This window comes from Thermomyces dupontii (assembly GCF_041956625.1).
Source record: "Thermomyces dupontii strain NRRL 2155 unplaced genomic scaffold VTN31scaffold_9, whole genome shotgun sequence".
Lineage (NCBI taxonomy): Eukaryota > Fungi > Ascomycota > Eurotiomycetes > Eurotiales > Trichocomaceae > Thermomyces > Thermomyces dupontii.
In genome coordinates this window covers 806722-826448 of record NW_027192315.1, presented here as the reverse complement: position 1 = coordinate 826448, position 19727 = coordinate 806722, and the positions used below count along the sequence as shown (strand labels likewise).

At 53.0% G+C, this 19727-nt stretch overlaps 8 protein-coding genes across 8 annotated transcripts; 2 read left to right on the top strand and 6 right to left on the bottom strand.

Annotated features, from left to right (window-relative positions):
* Nucleotides 1–1691: 1691 nt before the first annotated feature.
* On the bottom strand, nt 1692–2855 carry VTN31DRAFT_7505 (uncharacterized protein; the record flags this gene model as incomplete). The annotated part of the gene is made up of 4 exons (XM_069408234.1): nt 1692–1876; nt 1946–2097; nt 2164–2344; nt 2408–2855. 4 exons carry the CDS (start codon nt 2853–2855, stop codon nt 1692–1694), a joined length of 966 nt encoding a protein of 321 aa, XP_069258003.1.
* A 1104-nt stretch (nt 2856–3959) lies between these two features.
* Nucleotides 3960–4553, top strand: VTN31DRAFT_7504 (uncharacterized protein; the record flags this gene model as incomplete). The annotated part of the gene is made up of 1 exon (XM_069408233.1): nt 3960–4553. One exon carries the CDS (start codon nt 3960–3962, stop codon nt 4551–4553), a length of 594 nt encoding a protein of 197 aa, XP_069258002.1.
* A 191-nt stretch (nt 4554–4744) lies between these two features.
* VTN31DRAFT_7503 (uncharacterized protein) lies at nt 4745–5937 on the bottom strand (the record flags this gene model as incomplete). Its single annotated transcript, XM_069408232.1, has 4 exons — nt 4745–4844; nt 4892–4997; nt 5062–5577; nt 5646–5937. 4 exons carry the CDS (start codon nt 5935–5937, stop codon nt 4745–4747), a joined length of 1014 nt encoding a protein of 337 aa, XP_069258001.1.
* Nucleotides 5938–6198: 261 nt separating this feature from the next.
* Nucleotides 6199–7879, top strand: VTN31DRAFT_7502 (uncharacterized protein; the record flags this gene model as incomplete). The annotated part of the gene is made up of 5 exons (XM_069408231.1): nt 6199–6277; nt 6332–6381; nt 6444–6562; nt 6615–7758; nt 7823–7879. 5 exons carry the CDS (start codon nt 6199–6201, stop codon nt 7877–7879), a joined length of 1449 nt encoding a protein of 482 aa, XP_069258000.1.
* Nucleotides 7880–8203: 324 nt separating this feature from the next.
* On the bottom strand, nt 8204–8784 carry VTN31DRAFT_7501 (uncharacterized protein; the record flags this gene model as incomplete). Its single annotated transcript, XM_069408230.1, has 2 exons — nt 8204–8507; nt 8576–8784. The coding sequence occupies 2 exons, from the start codon at nt 8782–8784 to the stop codon at nt 8204–8206; spliced, it is 513 nt and encodes a 170-aa protein (XP_069257999.1).
* A 1079-nt stretch (nt 8785–9863) lies between these two features.
* VTN31DRAFT_7500 (uncharacterized protein) lies at nt 9864–11634 on the bottom strand (the record flags this gene model as incomplete). The annotated part of the gene is made up of 4 exons (XM_069408229.1): nt 9864–11221; nt 11276–11335; nt 11391–11466; nt 11521–11634. 4 exons carry the CDS (start codon nt 11632–11634, stop codon nt 9864–9866), a joined length of 1608 nt encoding a protein of 535 aa, XP_069257998.1.
* Nucleotides 11635–11671: 37 nt separating this feature from the next.
* VTN31DRAFT_7499 (uncharacterized protein) lies at nt 11672–12609 on the bottom strand (the record flags this gene model as incomplete). Its single annotated transcript, XM_069408226.1, has 2 exons — nt 11672–11772; nt 12441–12609. 2 exons carry the CDS (start codon nt 12607–12609, stop codon nt 11672–11674), a joined length of 270 nt encoding a protein of 89 aa, XP_069257997.1.
* A 390-nt stretch (nt 12610–12999) lies between these two features.
* On the bottom strand, nt 13000–18011 carry VTN31DRAFT_7498 (uncharacterized protein; the record flags this gene model as incomplete). The annotated part of the gene is made up of 7 exons (XM_069408225.1): nt 13000–14016; nt 14068–14297; nt 14348–14642; nt 14698–15532; nt 15604–16752; nt 16805–17402; nt 17465–18011. The coding sequence occupies 7 exons, from the start codon at nt 18009–18011 to the stop codon at nt 13000–13002; spliced, it is 4671 nt and encodes a 1556-aa protein (XP_069257996.1).
* Between the last annotated feature and the right edge of the window lie 1716 nt (nt 18012–19727).

Sequence of the window (19727 nt, the reverse complement as noted above, 5' to 3'; positions counted from 1 at the left end):
TATCAATCTGTCCTCGTCGTTTCCTGGGGAGAGACCCAGCCGCGGTGGACGACAACGTAACCGATGAAGACCCTAACAAGGACAATTGCTCCAATATTGCCTCATTTCGTGAAGGGCAGCATAGAAGTGGTGTATTAAATCACGAGAATGAGGGGAGGGAAGCACTCCCCTGGTGGTTGTTGCGGCTTTCTGTCCCTCTCCCACACACACACACACACACACACACACACACACCTCGGGCGCCACCGAACCAGGCCACCGCGTGTCAGTCGTTGAACATGGGCCATGGAGCGGGCCCACGGGTATGCAGGTATGTACTGTATGCAATCTGCAATCGTTGAGTACTAAAGTTTCAGGCGAGCTCTTGGTTTGTCGTGATTTGAGGTTTGGTTTATCTCTGGATCCGTCCGCTCCGACGCGCCTTATTCTTATGCTCGCTTAGGTTAAATTGACCTTAGTAACCTGCAGCAGGTCCATTCAGTGTAAGATTCGAGAGGCGGACTGGAAGAGTCCAAGACCGCGGATCCTCTCTTTGTGCTTCTACTTTCCAGCGGAGCCTTTTGCTGCAGGCGGCGAAAAGAGGTGAAGAACCAGCACCTTGGGTGGTGGACATTTTGGGAGGAGGAGGCTGACGATAAGCCAATCATGATGCTTGCCAAAGACGGCTGATAGGTGAGTTCATTCCTATTCCAGACTCTCGTTCCCAACTAAGGACTTTAGTGCATCATTTTTTGCATGGGTCCAGAATTGAATGATTAAGGCTATTCCCTTTCAGGTCTGAGCTCTTCCATCCAGCCGGACCAGAACTCCCCAGATTGGTTACGATTCCGCTTTTATCTTTGCTGAGTCAGCCTCCTCCATTTCCGCTGTCTACTGGAATTACTCGTAATTCCTTCCCACCAGCAGCAGGTCTGGGATTCCACTGACGATCCTTAGTTATCCGTTCCACCGACTGTGATCGATCCATCCGAACGTCTGAATCTTGAGCGATTGAGAGATTCGTAGAATTCGCGTTCAAGCACGAGCCACGAGGCAGAAGGATCAGACTTTGGGAGTCGAGCCAGCGAATTAAGTTTAACTTAGTTAGGTTTGGTGAGGTTATGTCATCGCCATGATGATATTGATCGGTGGTATCGAGGATCCGGTGGAATCGGTTAAACAGGCCCGATGGAATGTTTGGGGGAGAAAATGGACTGGTGAGATTCCATCCATCTTGGTCCACGCGTCGCAACGCGACGGGCACGCACTGCAGCATTAGGGCCTCTAGCCAACGCTGCGGGCCTGGTCATGAGTCATGGGGAATTTCATGGCAATGGCCACCAACAGTCGCACTGACTCGATTTCCCAACCGCTCGGGTCAGGGCCTGGACTGGGTTCAAGACTAACGTGTGTCTGCTCTGTGCTCAGACTCTCGACGATCTTTGTCGGATCCAGGAAGAGTAGTGAAAGACGAGTAATAACCTTGGTGGTAGTTACATAAGTATTAATACGGAGCCGACTATGTAATAAACCATGCTGGGCCTATCTCCAAGCACGCCACACTTTTGACAGTCCAATTCACATGATATGCAACCCAAAAGCAGCCATAACACCATTCCCAGATGCTACGCAGGAGCCCAGGACATGAAAAATAGGTAACTACCTAAGGTTAGCTTAAACTATGAAATGTGGCGTCCCAAGAGTCCAATTTCTCAGTACACCAACACGTGAAGTCCCTGTCCCTCCGGGCGGCCGTATCGGTCCCGGAATTCAGGACGATTGAGCAATTGGAGCAACGGGAAGAACGTTTCCTTCATGTCGAATATGCCCCGTTTCTTCTGATCAATGTGGGACCCGTCGATGACAATGCGTTCCAGCGCATCAATCTTGAGCGAGCCTGGAAATCGATCAGTATACACAGTCCAATGCCAAGGATGAATCCCGCCAGCCTCAAGGTCCTCCTTACCAGAGTCCAACAGGTCGGATATCCGCTGCGGCGTCCCCACGCCAATATTGACGCGCGTTCGGCCGAGAAACTCTTTGGCTTCGTCCAGTTTGATGTGCTTTGCGAACAGCTTGGCCACCACCGCATCCTTGGTTTGGAACTGTCGCAGCGCGCTGGGTCCAGAGTCGTCAGTTGATAATGCCTTTTTTTTTTCCGGCAAGCTTCACTGTCGAACTCACCGAACCAGATCCGCTGCTCGGAGCGCGGCTGCGGCGACAACGAGCGTATGCGGTGTTCCGTTCCCCTCGGGCGCTTTCGACAGGTGGGAGCCATTGTCGCGGCTATGCGCTTTGAGGAATGCAGGTAGTTGATCCAATGTCCGTGGAGACTCGAACGCGGTTGTGTCGAGGAACGCTTGTTCTATCAAGTACGGGTCCGTCAGCAAAGCGCATCCCAACACCATGTAGGACATTGATGCCGTACGTGACACCATCATATCGCTCAATTCCACCGCCGTCAAGTCCTTATTATGTCGTTTGGCCTTCTGTAGCAGATGATCGGCAATCAGGCGTGCATCCATCTTGCCAATCGCTTCGTTGACATCATCCTGCGGCGGCTTTCTTTCCTCCTGTGCGGCAGCATTGCGCCCAGGTTCCCCTTTCCCTTGGCCATTTATTGTCTTGTCGCGCTTCTTTTTGTCGAACTTCTTGCCAAACCTTTTCTTCTTGTCGAATTTATCCTTGCCGAATCTCTTTTTCCTGTCGCCTTCGCCTCCTTTCTTGTGTTTTTCTCGTCTAGCCTTTTTCTTGCTGGGCTCTATCGATCCATTTGACGCGTTCTTGGATGGAGAATCCTCGGCTTCGTCTCTCGGTCGCTTCTTGTTCGCCGGTCGGGGAGACGTCGCCGGTGTTTGCTCTTGCTTTTCCGCCATGTTTCTGGCTGCGGACTTCGTAACTCGTGTCGATTCGAGCGTAAGAAGCTGGTTTTACACCCTCGTGCTGAGTTCGAGATTTTCGATAAACCTTGCTTAGTCAGCTACTTATCGATAAGCTCTGTTCTCTAACCTCCAGACGCGCCGCGAAATCAAAACAACTCATCTTGTGGTTCCTAAACAGACGTTGGACTCGTCTACTGTTTTGACAGGTTAGCAGTAATTGCTGATTCGAAAATCAATGGCGACCCAACGGCCTACAGGTCGGTCCAGGGATGGCCCAGGCGCAGCCGATGCGGCCGATACCACCGTGAGTCCTTTTCAATGACGATTCACATGCGGTAGCTCATTCCCCAGCAGTTGGCCAGTATTGGCAGGACACCTGCAACGCCTCGCTATGCCTCTGTCGCAACACCGTCCGCACTGCGTTCCGCGTCCCGCCGCACGCCGCGTGCGGGCGCTCCCTTGACCCCGTTTGGACTCCGAGCTATCCAGCGACGAGCAACTATTACCCCAGGCCGGGACCGAAGACGCAGCGGGCGAATGCAGAGAGAAACGCCACTGGACATTCTGCGCAATCTAGGGAAAGGTGCGATTCACCCGTAAAACTCGTAGCAGTTTAAACTAAGGTCGTATTTTGCAGCCCTTGCACCGACGTCCAAACCAATCGAATCGTCGCCCGAGGAGCAGCCCCAACCAAGTCCTCGCAGAGATGAGACCGACGATCTCGACAACGAACCCATTCCGGAACGCCCGCGATTATCGCTGCCCATCAGCGAAGACACCACAACCACCACGGATGATAGCCTGGACATCCCCCCTCCGAGGCTGTCGTTGCAGTTCGACGAGGAAGACATCACGCAGCGGTCGGTGGAGTATCCGCGGCGGGCGCTCAGCGAAAAAGATCGCGCTCGTCTGGAGCGAATGAGCTTTGGGGATGTCAGAATGAGCGAGAATTTCGGTGATCTGTCCCGGTTCGATGGGGCGTCGGAGGTCGGGGATGCTACGATGCTGCAGCAGATGAACGAAGAACAGATGCAGGAGGACGCTATTCTCGGGCAGGAGGCGTTCGAGACAGGGTGAGGAATTCTACGCCTGTACTGAATGATTTTCTTCTCTGACTGGTATGCTAGCGGCGAGACGGAGGATCTTGGTCGATTCAGCCTCAACTTTGAATTCCCGTCACCAGGTTCCGCGGCTGGTGAGGAACTCGATGTCGAGGCGCCCCTGGAGAATGAACCAGACTTTCAGCTTGACCAACCCGTTGCTGCCGACATCGAGCAAGGGTTTCCCTCCTCGGACGTCGACGACGACGACGACGGCGCAGGGGCCGGTTTCGGCGGGTTTGAGATCAACATGGCAGACCAAGCCTCCGAACCTGAGACCGCCCCGCCCGTCGATATTGGTGGCGGCCTGCGCGACGAGCCTCCTCCGAGCCGTCGCAAGGAAAAGAAACTCTCCCGCCATGGCATCCCTGTTCCGAATTTGCCGTCCACCATGGTCAAGAAATTGGCCCTGCGGTACGCGCGGGCGGGAACTGGTGGCAAGACGAAGATCAGCAAGGAGACGCTCGCTGCTATTGAGCAGGCGTCGGAGTGGTTCTTTGAGCAGGCCAGCGAGGATCTTGCTGTATATTCTAAACACGCGGGGCGGAAGACGATCGATGAGAGCGACGTGATGACGCTGATGCGGAGGTAGGTTTTGCATTTGATCGTTTCAGTATGAAAGGACCTGGCTAATTGTACAAAGGCAACGACTAGTGAACAGCACCAATACGGTGTTTTCATTGGCGCAGAGGCATCTTCCAAAGGAGCTCCTGCAGGAGATGCGACTGGCAGTCCCGCGTTGAGTCGTGCGTGCGGCGGAGGTTCGTAGTACAGATCTACAAGCTACCAGTACCGGTTTTGCCGGACCCGACGAGCGGCCTCATTGGGCCGCTTGCGAACCACCATCCAGAGCATGATGGTGGTTGCGAGGGAGAGCCCGTACCTGGAGAGGTCAACTCAAGTTCCAACTCCTGGTCCTGTCACTCTTACCAGGTAAAGATGTACTGGAGGTGGTTGTTCCGGAGATTGACCTCCGGCGGGCGAGCGATGGGAATACCCTTGTCATGTCGGTTAAGCTCCTCGACGAGGTCAGGGACTAGACGTAACGATCAGCGGACCATGAAAACACAGAAAGCGAATTCATAAGGGGGAATGAATACCCATAGTCTCTTCAATCAACACGGGCTGTGCCCCCGTCAAGTCGGCCATCTGCTTGATATCCGGAAAGTAGAACCGGCCCTCCTCGGGCTTATTATCCGGCGTAAACATATTCTTCTTGGCGGGCTCACGCAGCAGGCCCTCGACAACGACTTTCTCGCGGGGCACCCCTTCCGGGTTACGATCCTTCTGATCGGCGAACTTCCTGGAGATCCATCCGCGGTTGACCAGCACCGTGCTCTGGCCTTCTCCTCTCTCCAGCGGTGTGAAGACCATGTACCCTTCCTCGCCGTCGCGCATGCGCGGGCCAACCAGCATCTCCTGATCATGCCGCAAATACCCCGTCGTGACGATCCGACGGTAATCGAATTCGGACACCACGGACGGGTCGATCCGCGGCGGGAGCGGCAACGGTGGCTTGACGAGTTGGTCTTCGAGTTTGGCGATCAACTTGGTTTTCCAGTCGAGGCGTTGGACTTGCCATGTGCCGAGGGCGAAGGCGGTGATGGGAATCAACGCTTTGGAAATATCAGCTTGAGAGCTTTCATTTAAAAGAAAATCAGGGGGGCACGGGGGTAGAGTATACCGAGGATGATGAGGCCGGGCCCATGTTTCCTCCCCGTTCTCACAATCTTCGCGGGATGGTCCACGACGGAGATCCATCGCGGGTCATCGGCGAGTTGCCGGTTGCTGTTGAAGCGGAGTTGTTGGAATTGAGTCTGTAAAGACTGCTGGCGTCGGCACCGTGCGCATATCGAGGTGGCAGATGCTGTTTTTGTGCCGCTGCTGCTGATGCGGAGGACGAGGCGCGCAGAGCCGCGAGAGGTGAACGTGCCGGCGGCGGCGGTGGAAAAGAGGCCGGGGAGAGGCAGACTCATGATTGAATTCGGCAATGCGTTCTGTACATTCAGATTCTGTGGAAGCGGTATATTGCATAGGTAGATAGTACGGCGCAAAGTCAGAGCTGGTTAGAGTTCTCGGTGTCCTCGGACCACGGGGAATCAGATAAACAGCAGATCTGATAAGCATCGTCTGCCCACCCTCCCGATTGACGTGTCGGCCACCTCCAGCTAATTAGTACATGAGTGCATTTGTACTAATTACCTACCGAGGCAGTTATCCTGCCATGAATTCATAAAATGTTCTACCAGGGCGATCTACAGGAAGGCATTGGCCTTGCTGTCCGCGAGGCCAAAGCGGTCGTCTGCTTCGTGCGAGGTGAGTCAACTTACTCTGCTCCAACGGTACCGCTCTGACTCCGCGGCCTTCCAGACGACACCGAGGAAAGCGACACGTGGGAGAACACCTATTTCGATGGAGAGGTGATTATTCGATTCCTGAGCGCATCGAATCAGAACCGTCATTGACGAGAGATTCAATGTAGATCCCCGATCTACTGCAGCAGCATGCCGTGACGCTGCGCTTGGTCGCCGGGTCTCCGGAAGTAGGCCATCTTAGCTCGATATGCCCAATTATTGCCTATCCGACGGTGATGGTGATCAAGTACGTAACTGCTGGTTGTTGTCCTTACATACGCACTAACTGATCTGGTCAGGAATGGATTGGTGCAGCTTTACGTTTTCCGCGGGACGACCAAGGGGCAGTTCCAGACGCGTTTAAAGGCTACATTAACATCATCTTCGCAGCCTTCACCCGCGCCTGCGACGACGCAGACCTCAGTGCAAGCAGCGGCGCAACCGTCGCGGGAGCCTACACAGGCCCCCAACACCCCTGCGACGACTACAACTGCCACTACTCCGCCCTCCGTCTCTTCCCCGACGCCAAGTACCTCCAGCACGACGCAGCAAGAACGTACCAGTTCCGAAGACTCACAAAGAAGACGGGAGAGCATACGCGCCGGAAAACGCCAGGTCACGTCCAGAACCACAACTGACTCGGACCGCGCCGCTCAGGAACAAAAGCAACTCCGTGAAGAGCAGCTACGACTCGAACGCGAGAAGCGGCAGCAGCGAGAAGAGCGCGAGCGGATCCGGAGCAACATCCAGAAGGACCAGGAGCGTCGACGGCTGGAGGCGCAAGAGGCTGCTCGATTAGCCAGCTCATCGTCCACCACCACCACCAGCAGTAGTACTCCAGACAAGCCCCGACCTTCATCTGATCAGTATCGCCTCCAGGTCCGGCTCTTCGATGGCCAGTCCGTCCGACGGAGCTTCCCGCCATCGGCAACCGTAAGCAAAGACGTCCGAACATGGCTCGACGCCCAGCAGTCCGGCACACGACCGTATAAACTCAAACATATCCTCACACCGCAGCCGAGCCGCACGCTCTCCGTCACCGACGAGGAATGCACGCTGCAAGAGCTCGGACTGGGGCCCACCGCGAGCTTGGTCATGGTCCCGGTGCATACATACAGTGACGCTTATTCCGCTTCCTCGTCTTCCTCTACCACCTCTTCTGCGTTGGCGCTCGTGATGGGTCTTCCTGCCCGAATCTTCTCCGTGGCCATTGGATTGATAGTAACGGTTCTCGGACTGATTGGTTCGATGCTCGGATTTGGAGGGAACTCATCGTCACCGCCCCCACGACGGCAGAGGGATGCAGCTCCTGCTTCTGGAACATCGTCATCTTCCTCGTACGCGCAGAATGATGGTGGTGGTGGTGGTGGCCGTGGTAACGTCAGGACGTTGCGCGATCAACGCGGCGATGAGCAGAGGGATCAGTTGTACAACGGGAATCAGGTACGTTGACTCTATTATTATTACTTTGTCTTTACTACAGTGCAGGGCTGATAGAGATGAATAGTTGAACTTTGAGCCGAGGAGGGACAACGCCGATGAGAAGGATCGGAAGCATGAATAATACCCATTGTGTATCGTACTCCAAAAAAAACTGCAAATACACGGACTGAGAGGAGAATAGTGATTGATATTCTCTAATTTCTTTCAAAGACCATCCCGATAACTGTAGTCGAGATGATTTCCTCCTCTACAGACACTTATTCCATGCGTATTGACAGCTCCACATAGGCGAATAATACAATCCAGAGTAGCGTAGGTATCAACAACCGCAATGCAATGCAAACCGGTCAGACAACGACCCTATGCAAAGACGTCATGCCATGATATAAATATATATGGTACCTATACAATCAAAACACCGTAAAGAAAGCAGAAACCGTCAATTTTAGTACTGCTTGGCAGCAGCCTGGCAAGCCTTGAGCTGATCCAGATACCATCCGCAGATGGTCATGTTGCCCTGATGCTCATCCATGCACTTGCGGAAGTTCTGCGCATCGGTGGCGCACGCAGCGGGGGTATCCCAGGCAGACGAGTTGGAGGCGGACTGGTAGAGGCCGGTGTCCATGGCGGGAGCAGGAGCGGGATTCTGCTGCTGCGCCTGCTCAGCGGGAGCGGAGGAAGAAGAGGAGCCGCCACCGGTCAGTAGGTTGCCGATAGCGTGGCCGATGGAGGAACCGACGGCAACACCACTGCAAGAAACGTTAGCTTTATGTCGAGGAATAAAAAACAAAAAGGTTATTGGATGGTTGATACTTACGCAGCTGTCGACGCCATCTGCGAGAACAATCCCGGACCGGAACTCTGCTGAACAGGAACCTGTTGCGGCTGCGGCTGCGGCGCCGGCGCAGGCGGCTGGGCGGCCGTCGAGTGAGGAGCGCTCTGCTGGGCAGCCGGTCGAGCCGGAGCCGGCGGAGCAGCGGTAGGACGAGCGGGAGCGGTAGCGACACCACGGCGTTGACGAGGCATTTTGACTTTCTTGTTCTTTGTTCGACGTGTCTCTCTCGCGAGTCCTTCCTTCGTGGCCGATAGGCGTTTATATATATATGACGGATCGTCGGATTGAAGTTGAAGATACTGTTACTGGATTCGCCCCGGGTTCTCGGTAGAAGAATAAAAGAAGCTTCGGGAGCTCGGATCTGCAGTTTCTCCGAATTCCGGACAAATGGCAAATTCGTCTGCCTCCGTGGTGATCATCCTGCGGTGTGATTGGCTGACTTTCGGGCCAAACGGAGTTGAGTTCAAACTCCGCCATTGTCCACGTGACTTAAGAGACTGAAATGATTAGCTAAGCATGCTTCCTTGCTTCCGCTGGAATTTTCGCCTCGGCGGATCTTCCTCAGACTGACTCGGTATGTAGTGGCAGCCCGGCATCTGGGTTTTGGTTGTTACCGCCGTTGCATAACATGTCACTGATTTGCCCTTGGCCTGGCCTGTCTGCGTGGCAGCCAAGAATGCAAACTACCTAGTCAGCGCAAGCCGAGTTGTCGAGATCAATAGAAGTAACCTTACTCCGTACCTTGGATTCCCAAACGACACACAAGAGATCGAGGAACTGGGCTTCATGGCCGCGGACGAAAGCTATCAAGAAGTCTTCTGAGTTGCTCCGAAATAAAACAAAGTACTAAATAGTACTCCGTACGCGATGAGAACAAAAGCGACAGCAAGAACCGACGAAACTAGGTTAACCCTAACTTTGTTCGACTCGGATTCAATACTGGGCAGCCATTGTAGAATCAACAACGGCACTTTGGCCAATCGTCCACCTACGAAAGTGACCGTGCTGGAGAAACTGAGTCTTCTTGATGACTTGCGTTGGCCATCAAGTGTACTCGGAAGCACAGTTCCTCGATTCTTCCACTTTTTGAGCAGGGCAAAAACAATCCGCTCTGCATCGAGGGGACACAACTTAGGTAGTTGACCAATCAATGTACGAAACGTGCTCGTTTGTCTAAAGAACTTTTTATTTCAACCTGTGATTCCTCTATGACATATCTGGTTTCATGAAGTTGGGTCGGATTTACGGTCCCATTTATGAGTCGAGATGTTCAAGCAGAACCCGTGTTCGATGGCGCAGTCTCAGGTCCATGATCCTCCTCGCCCTTGTTCTTCGACCAAATGTAACCCCCAATGAAAATCGCCATCGGGATTGCCGCCACCCCGGAGAACAACCCCAACGTCCACGCCATGGTAGCCCAACCAGCAGCGTTCTTGACAAACCCAGACCACAACGGGCCGATCAACGTGCCCGCCGAAAAGGCCACGTTGAAGAGCCCATACGACTGCGCATAGGCGCCACCTTTGCCAAAGATTCCCGGCCTCTTTTTCTCTTTCGCCGTGACGACGTGCGAGGCTTCCGCCATGATGGGTGGGAAGACCATGGTCAGCGTGATACCGCACAAAGAGAGCAGCGCCACAAAGAGGACTTTCTGGTTCAGAGAATTGTGGTCCACCAACCGCAGCATGATCAGGAAGGGCGCCGTCAATAGGAAACCACCGCTGGCGAGCCAGCGAGGCCCGTATCTGTCGCTAATCCATCCGACCAAGGGAGAGAGTAGGGTTGGAATGACGATAGCAAAATACAAAAGGCCGGCCTGCAGCGCTCCCCAGCCAAACACTTCGTTGACGAAGAGCGGCAGCACCGTATCAAAGGAGCAGACGAGTGAAGACTGCACCAGTGCGCCAAACAACACGGCAAGGAGCCGCCGGGATGCGAGCAGTGTGATGACTGGAGGGAGACGAGCAACCAGCTTCGAGAACCGGGTCTGTTTCCCGGCAGACTTGGTTGTGGTTTCTGAATTCGATTCCTTTGTGTTTCCCCTTTCCGATTCTTGACTCTCTCCCTTTTCCTGTCCCGAGGATTCTTTAATTTCCCCCTTTTCAGCGTCTGGCCCATCCTCTTGTTCCGTGCCGGTGACCTCTTCTATGGCCTCGTCGGTCGCATCGGCAGGAGAGGCTGCTTCCTGTCCACTCTCCTCGGATGGGGACTCATCTTCTTCGTTAAAATCGAGCCACTTCTTCGCATGCCTTTTCTCCACGAGCAGTAACCGAAACGCAATATCAATCGCAATGACCCCATAGCACAGCCAGTAGACGGAGTTGTATCCCGCTTGATCAAACAGGACACCCCCCAAGAGCGGTGAGATCATGATTCCAACAGTCATCCCCAGACTCACGTAACCCAGGAACTGAGCCAACGATCCCTGTGGGACCGTGTCGACCAGCAAGGCCATTCCAACGGCCCAGACGATGGCCGCGCTTACGCCCTGCAGAAACCGCCCGATGACAAAGAGCGGGATGTTGGTCGCCACGTTCAGCATGACGGTAGCGATCGTCATGACAACCAGGCCGACCATGAGCGGCCAGTAGCGGGACGCGATGCGGTCCGAGAACCAGCCACATAATGCTGTTGTCGTTAAACTCTAGGAAGAGACAGAGCGACACCAGAGGCCCAACTTACGTGAGAAGACAAACACTCCAGCGCCATACACCGCCAACAGAACCGAGGTCCAATATTGAGCTTTTCTCAACCGTCAGCATCCACATTTGCAAGACCATGCAGACGTGCAACACACCTCCAGTGTGATCCTGACCGACCCTCTCCTGCAGAACGAATGGAATTACTGGGACAATAATACCGTACAGGAGAGTCTACCCATCAATTAGCATTGGCAATATGAATCGAGTGTGTCGATCAAACCGTACGTCAGTGAAAACTGCAAATGTAACTGCAGCAACGGCAAACCAGCTGCTAGACCGGTATTTCAACCCCCAGGGAGGTTGATCCCAACGGATGAGCCGAGCAATAGCGTTCTTCATGGTGTCCAGCAACCTGTATCGGCCTTTCCGTCTATCCTCATCCGGTGCAAATCAATATCCCGCCTTGATCAACTGTCTCTGACTGCAGGGGGAAAAACAAGCCATGCGGATAGATTCCAGTATTAGGAATCGCCGCCCCTGTGGTTCTCCATCAAGGGATGCACTCCATGCGTGCAACGAAAAAAAAAAAAAAAAATGAAAGGAAGGGGGGCGTCGTACGGCCGGTTTTTCTATCAACAGACAGTCTTGGGAAACTTGTACCGCGGAGTTTTTTTTATCGTTGCCTGTTGAACCGCCAAGCTGAATTCCGAGCCGTGACTCTCTCTATTCGTGTAGCTCCACTTCTCCTGTAAGTACATCACCTGCACCAGGCCTCCTTGCGTGAGTAGTCGGCTTCCGAAACTTTTGACGTCAAATTACAGCGCTAAACCGCATTTCGGAAATCGGAATGAGCTTGAAGTGCACACCCCGGATCCGCATCTAGCCAATCAAGGTCTAGTCTGCTGACTTAATTTTTTAGGTTCTCCGTTGGACTTCCATGATCGGTTAAGGCCGTTACCCTGCCCAAGACGGCGAGACCGTCAATAGATTCTGCCTTGAAAACTTCCTCAGAGATATACACCGACAGTTCAGAGTATTATTATTATTCCATACAGTCCTAGACTTGAACGATATCTTACCTGCTAGTATTGAGTAGACTGGACTTCTCAATTCAAGTCAACAAAAAGAAAACCGGAAAAAACAAGGCCTTACGCGGCGCCGTACATTCCATAATAGTGCTGCTTAGAAGCTCTGGGGATAACTACTCACAAATTGAACATCGCGTAAATGTCGCGCTTCCGACCGTCCGCGCGGGCCTGGCTGGCAAGAAGTACGACTTCCTGCTTGGTCCACTACTTGTGCCGCGTCAGGGCGGCCCTCGTAGCCATTCGCTTCGGCTTGGGCCTGATTCCAGGCGCCAACTTTCTTCCACATGAGAAGGTCAGTGGCTTGATCATTTCTCACTGTTTGGAAACACGGGAGGTTGAGTTTTCCACTTTTCGCGCCCACAAGTTCCAAATACTGTACACTGATGCGCTCCTTCGCTTGTCGAAAGACTGCAGAAGTCAATGTGTAGCGATGGTTCACATAGACATGTCATCAATTGTAATCATGATTCCTTGATATACATACACTAATGGTAAACATGAAAAACGCCTGCCCGGACGTTTGAGGATACAAAATATCCGATGACACACCGCCGCCGATGCCCGAGAAAACCATGCAATGCACAACACCAAACCATCATAAGTATAAAATCTATAAGATCGATTCGAAAACATGAGATGAGATAGATAGAAGGGGGCGAAACGATGAAAAAAAAAGTCACTCCCTGACTCTCCGAGCACCAAAGAAAGTCAGATCAATCGCCGTATCGTTCGTCCCCATCATGGGAGCTGCTTCCTCAAGCATCTCCCATGAGCGAAAGGGGAACGTCCCATCGATCTGGCCACGACTCTGAATGCGTAGCCGATTGGCAATTGCGGCAGGATCATCGCCGCCGGAGGCGGTCGGGAAAGGTGTTGGAGTAGTCGACCCTGAAGGAACTGGCGCCGGATTTGCGAAAGGTGTGGACGAGGACGTCGACGGAGCTGGCGATGAGCCAGCGACCGCCGAATGGGGTGCACCACCCGCAGAATCCGCAACGGGACCCAGGAGATAGAGCAGACGAGGATCATTCTGCACATGTAGATACGAGGGGCATCGTTCCTTGAGGAAACGGATGCACTGCAGACGGGTGTCATCTGCAAGAAAATCAACGAGACACGCCACGGTGTCAAGAGCATAGGTTTGCAAGGAGTCGGTCGCATACAGCTGTTGATCGGCAGATGCCATTGGTAAGGAAGAAACATCCGGATTCGGTCGGGAAATCACCCCGAGATGCGGCTGAGAGAGCGCGATACAGCATATCGTCACCACCAAGCGGGACAGGTCCGACTGTAGATTCGCGCGGGAGGATGTAGATGAAGCGGACGCGAAAACACCACGATGGATATTGACCATCCGCAACATGGCAGTGAGCCAGAACACAAGGTAATCCTGTCGGACTGTCAAGGAGCGGATTGTGTCTTCCAGCTCCGCTGCATTGCGACTCCCATTCATATTTCGCAGGTCGATTTGGGCAAGGACCATTTTCTGCAAGAGATCGCCCAGTCTCTCTACAAGGAGGGGAATCGTCGAGGGCACGCCGCTTTCCGGGACGCTATATGCAAGACCATCAACAATGGTCAGATAGGCACGAGCGTCATCCCTCAAGGCTCTACCCTTGTCGCTCTGCGCGTGGTCGAGAGATGAATCACTCTGAGCGACAGAGAAGAGCGACTGTTCCGCTCTCCGACGAATCTGATCGATGTCAGAGGAGATTCGAGAATGCAACTGTGTCAAGATCCCTACCTGCTGCACCGCTTCTTCGCTCATCATTCGCACCAGATCGAGCCAGTTGGACTGTCCAGAACGGACATCCGCGACCGCAGCATCAAACATCGCATCCACGATTTGGTTCTTGACATCCTCGCTACCGTCTGTGTTGAACAGAAGCTGAAGTTTCATTTGAAAAATCGGAAGCGAAAAATTATCCGCTAGACTGATTGCTGCTTCAGCTTCAGGCAGGTGGCTGTTGTTCCCTGAGCTGAGTTAGAATGGAAGTTACAAGAAACAAAAGCAAGTGACTCACCATATCGTGGACCGCGCCCCAGGAGATTGTCGAGCGTCTGTTGAACGACGCCGACTGTGAATGGATACTGTTTGGTGATATGGTGTATGTATTTCTGGGCCAGATCCTCGGGGTGCCGAACCAGGAGTTCACGGAGCACAGCTGTGGTATGGGCTTCCCATGCCGGTTTTATCTTCTCAACGTCATTGGTCGGCACTCGTGACAGGATCGAAGCGCTGATTTTGACTATGCAGAGGGCGGCCTTTGCATTCTGTAGAAGGAACTCCTCTTGTGCGGCGCGAAACCGGTAAGAGAGCTGTGATGGAAGATCAGTCAAAAGGTATCTCAACGACGATTCCGTCCGCACGTACCAGATCCACAAAAGAACCCTTATTGGACGTCGGCGAGATCAATTCCAAGATATCGACTTGCAGCTCAGGCATTTGCACCATGGATTCCCGGGCCGAGTCTGTTTGGTGAAGCTTGGCGACCAACAAGGCGAAAGCAGACAGAGTCACACACCCAACTCCCACCAAAGGAGCGATAATTGCAGAGAGTTTTGGGCGATTGGACGTCTGTAGGACTCCCGCGATCCACCGGATCATCATGAGATCAAAATGCTTCGCGTTGAACGATCGAAGCTGCACCATCTGACGGCATGTGTCGATTAGGCTCTTTGCTTGCACAAGCTGGTCGGTCAACTTCTGGAACACGGTTGCCATGGTGCCTTCGTCCAAGTGAATTCCCGACGATAAGAGTTGGTCAAGATCATCAGTGACTGGTGCGCCGGATTCGTTAAGTGTTTCGGGCATATGGTCGGACACTGGAGAAGAGGCCGCCACTGCGAACTTGTTTTCAGTTCGTGAGAGCTCCTGGCGCAGAACAATCACATTGTTGATTTCACTCGGAAGACGGTGGCCGACCTCCACGAGGGGAAAAGTTAGGTCGTAGAGCGACTGGCCATTTTGTCTCGCTCGCAAGAATGCCTCAAACAAGCTCCGAAACAAGCTATTCGAAGCACCAATCACGCGGAAGGCGTTAAAGTGGCGATTTAGCGTGTCTGCGGCCGAAGAGAGGACGGTCATGTCGTTGGCGTTTGCGGCATGACTGAGGATATCTGCTAGCATTGATAGATCTCCGAATTCTTCCAGGATATTCCTCGCCGCGAAAAATTCGGTCGCAGTGAGAGCTGACACCTCCGGCGCACTTGTACGACGGTCAGTATATCGTACAATGTAAAGGCATAAAGACGTTCATACAGATCGTTGAATACTGACCTTGAACGACTGTCATAATGCCCAGAGACACAGCTCCGAATCCACTGGCCAACCTCTGATTTGACGGACCATGTCAAGCTGTCTTCCGAAATATCGAGATCCATGCCGCCATCCATTTCTACTTCCTGGCGAAACATAAGAGGCGCCTGTCGTCGAAGTCTAGCTTTGACTGCTCTCGTAACATCTGCCTCTTTAAAGCTCAAACCGGCACGAGCCATGAGAGAGTTTCGGAAGTTTAGCAAATGATGAGGGAGCCGATGGGCCGGGATCTGGCGCAGCAGCTCGATGTCGTGTGGCCGAGAGGCCGCAGAAGGTGACTGGTGTTGACTTCGCTCAATCGCCCCTCTCGACACAAGCCATTGCAGATATCTGCCCACGGAGAATGTTTGCGACCGAATCAGCTCGACGACAACGTGGTACACGTTCTCGATATCCATGGTGGTTCCGGGCGGTGACCTGGACAAAAAAAGTAGGATGTAGCTTTCTATCGCCAATCCCTGATTTTTCCACCTTCTCAGGAGGCGAGCCGCGATGTACACTCGATCAAGGCCATGGCGAAATCTTGTCGCTGTCCATTCCAACAAACCTGCTACCAACGCTTCGCGATCAAGCTCAGTAGTGAGGCAAGCTTGGGACAGTGCAGGAATGTCATAACCGAAGCGAGAAGTGTCCAGGAGCCGGATAACCTGTTGTCGTGAAGAACGGCGAGGAGTGTGACGGTGGACACTGGTCTTCTGGACACGTAGATTGCGAGTCTGGAGAGATTTGAAAACGGTTTCGTGATCATTCCCTTGCCCAAGGGCGGATGAAACGAGGTGGCCATATCGCTCCCACGACGCAGACAAGACCAGAGAGGAAGGACTCTCGCGAACAAGACGGCATATCAGGGCCGATACCCTGGCATTCAAAGCCCGATAGGTCTGTTTCGGCTCTAGGACTTCGCTCTGGCGAAGTTTTTCAAGGAGAATCTCTGCCACCCGCCGACCCCGTTTCCGGAACCGGACCACATATTCCCAATGTATCCCAAGCAGTAACATCCATATCGGAAAGGATTCAAGCGAGGCGTTTTCCAGGCAAGATAGATACCACTCCAGATAGAAATCTTGGTCAACGAGATTTTCCACGAACAATCGCGCAATCAATCTCGCCCTAGGTGGAGTTAGCATGATGTCTCGCAATCACCCAACAGACAGGAACTTACGAGTAGTTGAACTTTGGCTTCCAGTCATCTTGACCGCAACTGGCGATTACGCCCTCCAGGAACTGTTGCACGCTTGATGTCCATTCACGAACCCATTTCACTTCCAGACCTTGCGTCAATGATCCACTTGTCCCCTTTCTCTTGAAAGCACGAATCTCGTTTGCTCCGACACACTTCGCTAGCCAAACAGCTCTTCCTATGGGAACCCATTTGCTCAAACACTGATCGAGCAACACTTTGCCTCGAATACCATGCGGAATCGTGCGGCTTAGCCTTCGCAGAGGAACGTCTGAATTAGCCAGGTCGCGAAGCCAGGCCTCCCGTTTATTATCGGTCAAAGTAACGCGTGGTGGAGGTTTGAATGTAGACGCTGCGCGGACCTTGTTGTGAGCTTCTCGTTTCTCCAGGGCCGCCGAAAATAGGGACGATAATTTCTGTAACCCGGAGCGATTTTTCATTTGAGAATAAAGAGAGTTTCTGGCCGTGCTCGTTTCATTATGGGATAATTGCGGTCGATCAAAATACCCATGCTTCATGGTCTGATCGTTCAGAACGTCCTCTGGGTGGTTTCCCATCCACGGTGAGAAGTCGGCAACCCCTAGCAACGCGCATCAGCTCATTATCCGGAATGTCGAAGGGTCAAAGAGACTGAAGACTTACGGGAATCTTTCAAGACTGGAGCTATTTCCGGAACCGTCATTTGGTACGGAGTCGTTTGAACTTCTCGCTCGGGACTGGGCTCCTTTGACAGCGCGCCTTCCCCTTGAGAGGGCGTGTGCCTCCATGGCCGAACGGGCAAAGGAGGCGGTGATGGGGGCTTTCCCGATTGCGACACCGACGAGGGACTTCCCGACGCATTAATCCCGCCATAAGGGTCCGCGAGCAGATCCTGGAACGAGTAGACCGGCCGATTCCGGCCCCCTACGATGGTCAAGCGCGCGTTGAACCAATTCCCCGATGTGATGCGCGATTCCCATGCTCGGCCCCCGGATTGGCCATGGGTCCCAGATCCCGCGAGACTTGTGTCCAGCTTCAGCCTTTTGTTGGGCGGTTCGTTGTCAGCAGCATCGCTCCCTGTCAGATCGATGACGGGTGAGAGAGCCGACGTTGTGGGCGTCGGCAGCTGGTCCGCGCGAGCATCTCTCGCCTCCCATCCGCTGGAAGTGCTGGAGCTTGCCCAGGGTTGGCCAGTAGCGTAGGGGTTCATTCTAAGCAGATGGGAGACATTGTGTCGCTCGGGCCACGGGACATTGAATCACTGGTGCTGCGCGGTTGCGATCACGGATTTGAAGCCGCCACTTCCAGGGGCAATCGAACGGCATGTGTTAGGATTCGACGTTCACGGTCTTGCTCCGGACAATTGGACAGTCGTCGCTCTCAGTTGCAAGACAGTCTCGGCTTGGTTTGGGTTAGGGGATTGGAGGAGCACCGCTTACATCCGAGAGATTGACGGCAGCACGGCAGCGTGGCAAATGCTGCCAGTAGCAACGTGCTCTTGACGAGAGAGGACAAAGATGCGCAAGGGACGCAGTGAAACTTGATCTTTTCGATGGCAAACTACGCTTCGAACGACTGGACTAGAGAATATGCGATGGAGTTTGGGTGGTAAAGTAGTGTAAAATACTTACAATACGAGTACGAGTACTTGTAGATTCATACGATAACCGGCGATTTTTATGGTCTCATAACTATATGAACTATGCGAAGGCCGGATTGGCTCAGTGAGTAGATTACGGTATCGTATCACCGTTGTACTCCATATGTACTTTTGTCATTTGACTTTCTCAGCACCGCGGTCATTCCGGTTAACCCGATCATGCACAGATGCTCCTCGCCTCCATCAAGTGACTCCGGCTCTCTTCACCGGGTAATCTTCCAGAGAGCGGGAGACTGAGAACATGCGTATCTTTCACTTTGTTTGTCTCCTCAGCCTCTGTTCATGACGAACGGAGTATGTAGTAGTCGTACTACTACTACTTCTCGTACTTTCACTCTTGATGATTGTATGACTTTTTAGTACGACCAAGAAGGAGCTTATGTTGCCCACTGTAGTATTGATTATTGAATTTCTAATTCCGTCTGGGTCATTTATTGGCCTTTTGCTCTGTCTGAATCAGACACTCAGATTGCAGTATCAAAGGCTGAAGTAACCCAGCACCGAATCTGCCGCTGCGTTCGAATCGTAGGCAAATTCCAAAGGGTACTCCGTAATCCGTATACTCCTCTCCAACAACGAGGCCCGTTCGCCCCATAGACGCCCAAAAATCATCCTGCGGAAAAACCCCCATGCGTCATCAGCTGCAGTTATTATTATTGATTGCGTCGTTTGATGTTGGATTATGTGGTTATGCATTCAAGTGGCCGGAAATGCGTCCGGGCATGGTGTTATTTATTATCCCTCAATAATGTGGCCGCGTGCGACAGGCCCAAAATGCGATGACACTGTGAAGCACTCAGAAATCCATTTTTTATTCAACGACTCGGATACTTTGCGAGAGCTAATATTTGAATCGAACCTGCAAGTGATTATGTGGAGTAGTCATGCTGACAAGGATGATTTCATTCGAGACCTCTTCCGTTAGGCTTCCATACCGTAGGACTTACCTAGCACTTTACCCTTCTCAAAAAATCCCTCCGTTGTGGATTGCAACCAGTGCCAGTCACTGTCCTCTGGGCGCTGTGGCTCATCATTGCACGCCGAACTAACCGAGACCCAACCTTTTGAGGGAGAGGAGGCGAGAAGCTGGCTGGCTGCAGGGCCGTTAACTTCAGGACGAGGAGAAACGAGTATGTACTGTTTCCACAATTCGGAGTGGTGGCTGGTGAATGGTTCACAAGACGTTGGGTCGGTCATGCTGATGATGCGAGAAGCGGCTGGTATGTGCCACATTCAATGTCCTGGTCATCAACCAAAGTGTCCGCC